This window comes from Coenobita brevimanus, chromosome 77 (assembly GCF_032717465.1).
Source record: "Coenobita brevimanus isolate Jiangsu-jjx chromosome 77, ASM3271746v2, whole genome shotgun sequence".
Lineage (NCBI taxonomy): Eukaryota > Metazoa > Arthropoda > Malacostraca > Decapoda > Coenobitidae > Coenobita > Coenobita brevimanus.
Genome location: NC_137030.1, coordinates 391,904 through 399,090, shown reverse-complemented (window position 1 = coordinate 399,090; position 7,187 = coordinate 391,904). Strand labels below are relative to the sequence as shown.

Below are 7,187 nucleotides of genomic sequence, written 5' to 3'. Positions count from 1 at the left end.
AACATAAGATACACTGCATGGATACAGAAACAACTGTCTACCTGTTATCTGTGCATCTATATCAGTCCACAGTAAGTCCACTGCTGGACCGTCTTAGAGGGAGTTGTTTTTACGTAACCCTGGTCTGTGTGGCCGAGCAGACCCATTTATAACTGCAGGCAGGCAGTCGTCCCTGCAGCAGACAGTGCCTGGCCACAGCAAGGCACGGGGAAGAGTGTGGAGGTTTGGTTCTTAGATGGACGCTGCTTTTTGCGTCTCTCCTTCCAGTTAACAGGGGCGCCATAGTAGGCTCTACATCACTCAGTTATTTGGTTATATGGTTACCACCCAGCATAGTAAATGGTTTCCTGAGTTACAGGAAACCATTTGGCTTGTCACTTGGTGTAGAGCCACTGGAAGTGGAAAGAAGAGCAATAAAAAGTGACAGGAAGGATGGGAGAAATAGGAAGAGAGGAGGGCGGACATAGAAATAAAATGATTAAAGTGAAGGAAGAAGAAGGCAGCACTACGTCAAGTGAGTGAATGATGGTCGCCACCACAGACTATGCCCACAGACCAAAATGGTTAAAGTTCACATATAAACTCTTCTTTTCACGTCCCTCGGTTCTTCAGGCATGGCAGGACATGTCTACAGCCGAGGAAATATCTTGCTTGCACTCTGAGGTGAGGGAGGAGGTGGTCACCCGCATGCTATAGGTCACGCAGGTCTCCGTGGACTGTGACCCTGCGATTGGACTGACCGTGCGAGGACTTTCAGCCGTCTGGCCTTCGGACTGGGTGGCTGTACGTGGGGTTTCTTGTTCAGCTTTAGGTAGTGGGTCAACTTTGGATATTTCCTCATTGAACAACTTGATATTTAGGCCTGGGGATTCTGATTCTGTTTTGTAGGCTTCTTTATTGAATAGATTAATGTTCAAATTTGCTTCACTGACTGATTCGATTTTTGTATTCGTAAGGTCGAAAAATTCGCTTTCTCTGACCGAGGCATTGTCTGACTCGCTCCTCTCCTGAACTGGAATGTCGCGTACTTCGGATTTCTTAATGGGCAGGACGACTGACTCAATCTTCCGAGTCATCCATGCAACTGAGTCATTTCTGCGAACGGATAGATCAATCGGTTCATCTTGATCTGCCTCGCTTGCCGTTTTAGGAGACTGTGGGCGTCTTGGGATGTCCGTGTGGGCATGCCGTGGGGGCGTCCAGCTTCCATGTGGGTCTGCTTTGGAATAGTTTGGTACAGGCGGACATCTTTGCAGGGTGTGGGTTGGCAGTGGCGGATGGGTTGTCTGGCGGAGACTTGGATAGACTGGGGGATTAGTTGATTCCGGCCGCGTGTGGGTTCCTGGCGGAGTGAACGAGACTGAAGGAGTTACCTTCTCTGCACAGGCACCCAAAACCGGGTAGAGGTATGGGAAGAACGGCAGCTGCGGGTAAGTCGATGCAGGGGACGTTAAGTGTGAACCAGCATGGAGTAAGAACGGTGAGAGGATTCCGAGCTTCGGGTACAGCTGAAAGGGGCGCCGTAGGTCCAGTGATGAGTCCAGTGAACCGTCTGAGACCTGGGACTCGGGACTACTCAAGCTGGGAGAGTCCGTACCTCCATCCTCCTCCTTCACGGCGCCCGGCGAGTCCTCCGTCTTCGTCAAGTCCGCAAGCCCTGAGGAGGAGAGCCCCTGCAGCGCCCTCTTGGCCTCCTGGATAGCCAAGGTCTTGTCGCTATTATGGGTGCGGTCGATGGCCACAGACAGAGAGGCAGCCTTCTCCTGCAGCAGGCAGTGGATCTTGAACCAGTTGGAGCGGCGGCCATACCTGCGTGTTAAAGTCAGATAAAAGTGTTAGATTGAACGTGGTAGAAGGATTAGCTCATCAGGAAACATTAGATCATTGTTGGGATTAGTTATAGGAGAGAGAACTGCAAGAGAACTGCGTCCCTGAATCTATCTACAGATCTGGAGCATTTAGCTGTCTATCTGTCTCATCTTGATCCACTCTTCGACATCCCATCATGAATGTATTTTCTTAGACGGCACGCCTTGCACGCTCATCTTTTTCTCATCTGTCTGTCTGTCTGTCTATCTATTTATCTGTGTCTATTTATATCTGTCTATCTATATCCATCTGTTTTTCCATCTGTCTCTCTCTGTCTATCTATTAGTCTCTCTCTCTGTCAATCAGTCATTTAGTCTGTTTATATGTCTTTCTGTCTCAGTCTATCTATCTGTCTATCTGTCTGTATGTCTGTCTATCTGTCTTTCTATCTATGTTTCTCACCTTGATCCACTCTTCGACATCCCAGCTTGAATGCATTTTCGTAGACGGCACGCCTTGCACGCTGTTCTGTTTCTCTTATTAATGACACAAGATCCGCCACTCTTGCATTCCCCAAGGCTGCCCGCGCTGTTGTAGGTCCGCCCGAAGAAGCTCTGTTGGGGAAAGAGTGAGAGGGAGAGAAGGAGGAGAGAGGGAGGGAGGGAAGGAGGAAAGATGGAGGGAGGGAGGGTGGCGAGGGAGAGAAGGACAGTGAAGGAAAAGATGGGAAGGTGTGAAAGTATATGAGAGGAAAACGGAGAAAGATGGACGGAAGAGGGTGTGCTAGTTGGGAGTGGAGGAAAGGAAGAAGGGAGAGAAGGTAGGAAAGACGGAAGAGAAAGAAGGGAAAGGGGAGGGGATGGAAGGGAAGGAAGGGAAAATGAGACGGATGGCAGGAAAAGAGAGAGAGAGAGAGAGGAGAGAGAGAGATCCAGCACACACACTCATTATATAACACTCTATTTACCCCGCACAAAAAAATAATACCATTGTCTACTATTGCAATCGTCCTCGTAGGCCAATTAGTCTGATATTATTATAGTTATTGTTTCTTCTTGGTGATCGATTTGGCCTTGAACGATATATATTTGAGACAAGGGAGCATATGAATGGGTGTATGTGTGTGTGTGTGTGTGTGTGTGTGTGTGTGTGTGTGTGTCTAAAAAATGCACGTCTGTATGTTTGAATGAATGTATATATGCCTGTATGTATATATGTATGTATGAGTGTATGTGTTTGTTTGTATTTATAATCTCGTAAAACAGCCATCTCTGCCCCTCTTGGACCCTGCCACTCACCTTGCATCCCTCGCAGGTAAAGGCGCCGAAATGGAACCCCGCCGCAGGCTCCCCGCACACACGACACACCTGGTTCATTACACACACACGCACACACGCACATACACGTACATAGAGTCACATTCGCACGCACACATACACACGTAGATAACACGTAAGTTCCAGTAGAAAGATTTAAGGATTCTTACACCTACATATATATACACACGTACACGGATACTTACACACACATACGCACACAGATACACACATACAAACGCACACACACTAGTCACATACGTACATGCACACTCAGGTAACACATAACTATCAAAATTTAGAGACTCATATACACATACGTACACAGACGTGCACACTGTCGTACGTACACAAACATTTACACGGACACGCACAAGAACACATGCCCTAAACGCACATAAATAGACTCATTAGCACGCACATGTTAACACCGCACACACATACACACGCACACACACTTCCTTACACAGACGCTTCTTCACATACAGTCATACATACACAGGAATGTAAGTATTTTCACTTACACTTTCACTGATACGCACACGGTAGGTGTACACACATAGCTAGTGTATCAGTCATACAAAACACTAAAACGCACACACGTACACAGACAAATCGGGTCTAAATTCTTACACGAACATGCATTCACGCATACACGTTCATAAGCAAATGTGCACACATATGTACGCATACATACACATTCAGATACACACACTAATTAGCCCATACATGCTGCCACACACATACATGATCACAAACATAGCTACGGTACATTTATACACACACACACACATACATTCACACACCCACACGCACGCACACGCACGCACACCAATTTTCCTTTTCGACTTAGTGTTCTGAAACGAAAAAAAATATTATTATTATTATTATTATTATTATTATTATTATTACATTATTATTATTTCCCCATAATTTTATAGGCGAATAAGGATAGGGAACATTATGATGATGATGATGATGATGATGATGATGATGATGAAAAGATGGAAGGAAGGACAGGTGAAAAGATGAAAGACAATGAAGAGAGAAGGAAGGTCTCTCTCTCTCTCTCTCTCTCTCTCTCTCTCTTTCTCTTTCTCACACACACACACACACACACACACACACACACACACACACACACACACACACACACACACACACACACACACACACACACACACACGCAATTCACCCCCCGTTCCTACCTGTCACTGATAAGGTAGGGAGACATACCGTATATTACTCATACTGATTGTCACCCGAGAGAGAGAGAGAGAGAGAGAGAGAGAGAGAGAGAGAGAGAGAGAGAGAGAGAGGGAGAGAGGGGGGGAAGGGATAGAAGAAGGCAGAAGGAAGGGAGAGAGGGAGGGAAGAAAAAATGAAGAATGAAAAAAGATGATGGAAAGAGAAAGGAGAAAGATAAAAGGATGAATGGATGAATGGCAGATGAGAGAGAGAGAGAGAGAGAGAGAGAGAGAGAGAGAGAGAGAGAGAGAGAGGAGGGAATTAGGAGAGAGAAAGGGGCTGTGTAAGGGACAAGTCTGGATAGGTATGATTGAGTGGGGTTAAGGAGCCTGGAGGTAAGTAGGTAGGTAGGTGGGTAGGTAAGTAGGTAGGTAGGTGGGCAGGTAAGTAGGTAGGTATGGAGGGAGAGAAAAAGGGTACCCGATGTCTCAATTACTGGCGCAAATTTGTTCCTCTCATGTTACGAGGTGGAGAGAGAGAGAGAGAGAGAGAGAGAGAGAGAGAGGGAGAGAAAGAGAGGGTGGGGGGGAGGGAGAGAGAGAGGAAAGGAGAGGGAATGAGAGAAGGAAGGAGAGGAAGAAGGAGAGAGGGAGGGAGCTGTGGAATGAAGGAAAAGGAGAGAGAGAGAGAGAGAGAGAGAGTATCCTTTTGTTTTTCTGCCTGTTATTTTACCAGCGTCGCCACACGCAAGGTCTATGGTTGTCTCTGTCTTTATTTTTGCTGTTGTTTTTCTTCTGCTCGAAAGCCCATGACCCCCTCACCTCTCTCTCTCTCTCTCTCTCTCTCTCTCTGCCTGTCCGTGTGTTCGTATCTATATCTATCTATCTATCTTTTTGTCGATCTGTCTATCTATCTGTTTCTGTAGTTATCTATCAGTTTATCTACCTATCTATTTATCTATCTGTCTATCTATCTATCAGTCCGTAAGGCTAAATCCGAGGAACAGCAAATGTAAATTCGTAATGCTACTTAGGGGCGGGGGAGTGGGCACAGGCGCCATACATTTTTCGGATTAACGGCATTGTAGGCTCCTGAGCACCTTTCCTTGTGCGATTTATTTTGCACCTCAGTACCCTATGTCAGTGATGAAAAGTAAGTGGGTTTAAAAACGATGTTGTATGGAAAATAAATCACTTAGGAAGAGTTGTTACGAGGCCTCCTGTAGAATTAAAATGACACTAAGGCTTCTATTCATGTTGGTTAAGGAAGCTCCCTAACACCTTTTCCTAAGCGATTTATTTTGTGTATTACACCTCACCTTATTTGTCCTAGATATGTAAATTCTCCCAACATCGCCATACACTGCATAAAAATCGTACAGAAGGATATTAATCACTCCTATCCAAAAATAAATCGCCGAGGAAGAGGTGTTAGGGAGCTTCCATACTTTCTCTTGCCATTCAATCAAGTGATCTCTCCATATATGAAATTGTAATCCTCTCTGTCTGTCTGTCTGTCTGTCTGTCTCTCTCTCTCTCTCTCTCTCTCTCTCTCAAATTTGGCCCGTAAGTGTTTTAGGAAAGTTGAGAAAGTCAAATAAGGAATCTTCATTAAACACACACTCATTTGGTGAGGGGGAGAGAGAGAGAGAGAGAGAGAGAGAGAGAGAGAGAGAGAGAGAGAGTTGCGAAAACGTGTATGTATGTATGTATGTCAACAGTTTCTTGGAATATCACTTGTCTGTCACTTCATCGCCCTCTCTCTCTCTCTCTCTCTCTCTCTCTCTCTCTCTCTCTCTCTCTCTCTCTCTCAGATTATTGGCAAATATTACACAGTAGATGATGACTGTGTGTGAGAGAGAGAGAGAGAGAGAGAGAGAGAGAGAGAGAGAGAGAGAGAGAGAGAGAGAGAGAGAGATATGAAAGTCAAGAGACGGACAATTAAAGTTGATTTCTTTGCTTCTGTCAACACGAAACTTTGAAACATGAGATGGAGGAGTTTCACGCTTCAAGGCGCTGATGGAGGGAAAGTGGAGGGAAGGAGAGAGGGAGGGAAGGAGTGAGAGGAAGATGGAGAAGGTTAGATAAGAGGGAAGTGAAGGAAGGAAGGAAAGATATTAGGGAGGAGGATGGAGAGAGGGGGAGAGGAAATTGGAGGGAAGGAAGGAGTGAGAGGAAGATGAAGAGAGGGAGATGAAAGTGGAGGGAAGGAGGGAGGGAGGAATTGAACGGAAGATGGAGAGGGGGAGTGGTAAGTGGAGGAAGGAGGGAGAGTGATGAGGCAGGAAGATGGAGAGAAAGGTGGAGGAAGCTACAAGGAATTAGGATAAGTAGTACTTCAAAATATATTACGACCCATCCCGAGGAGGGTGGGAGGGAAAGGAAGGAAGGATTTAGGGAGAAAGTGTGAGAGGGAGGGAAGGAAGGAAGGAGAGAGAATGAGTGAGAGATTGTGAGGAGGAAAAGTGGAGAGAAATAAGGAAGGTGAGGGGGGGAGAGAGAGAGAGAGAGAGAGAGAGAGAGAGAGAGAGTGAAGGGGAAGGGAGAAGGGGAAGGAAGAGAGAGAGAGAAAGGGAAGAAGAGAGGAAGGGCAGGAAGGAAAGAAAAAGGAAGGAAGAAAATATTTGAAGTGAGCAGCGGACAGTTTGTACGAATTTACAGGAAGATGCTGGTGTGTAATATGCAGAGTAAATCGCTAAGGAAAAGGTGTTACGGAGCCCTCTTAACCAAAAAGTCATCTCATTCCGACGCTCACCCTCTCAGAATTTGTTTATAATGAAAGCAAAAAGAAAAAGAAAAACTGGGAAAGCTCTCAAAAAAAAACATTGATTTTTAAGTGAATTTTGACACTGGTGGAAAAATAAGTGAGAGAAAA

General features: G+C 45.7%; 1 protein-coding gene across 1 annotated transcript; it reads right to left on the bottom strand.

The window, feature by feature from the left end:
- Positions 1-608: 608 nt before the first annotated feature.
- LOC145408394 (uncharacterized) lies at positions 609-3,185 on the bottom strand. The gene is made up of 3 exons (XM_080279122.1): positions 3,108-3,185; positions 2,272-2,423; positions 609-1,809 (listed from the first exon to the last, which is right to left on the bottom strand). The coding sequence occupies exons 1-3, from the start codon at positions 3,183-3,185 to the stop codon at positions 609-611; spliced, it is 1,431 nt and encodes a 476-aa protein (XP_080135248.1).
- Positions 3,186-7,187: the final 4,002 nt, after the last annotated feature.

What these genes read in the sequence shown, in the direction of transcription:
- LOC145408394 (XM_080279122.1), bottom strand. Translation starts at nt 3,185, where the DNA reads ATGAACCAGGTGTGTCGTGTGTGCGGGGAGCCTGCGGCGGGGTTCCAT. An exon ending in TTACCTGCGAGGGATGCAAG is followed by an intron (nt 2,424 to 3,107) that starts GTGAGTGGCAGG and finishes TTTCCCCAACAG; the next exon opens with AGCTTCTTCGGGCGGACCTA. An exon ending in ATGTCGAAGAGTGGATCAAG is followed by an intron (nt 1,810 to 2,271) that starts GTGAGAAACATA and finishes TTTAACACGCAG; the next exon opens with GTATGGCCGCCGCTCCAACT.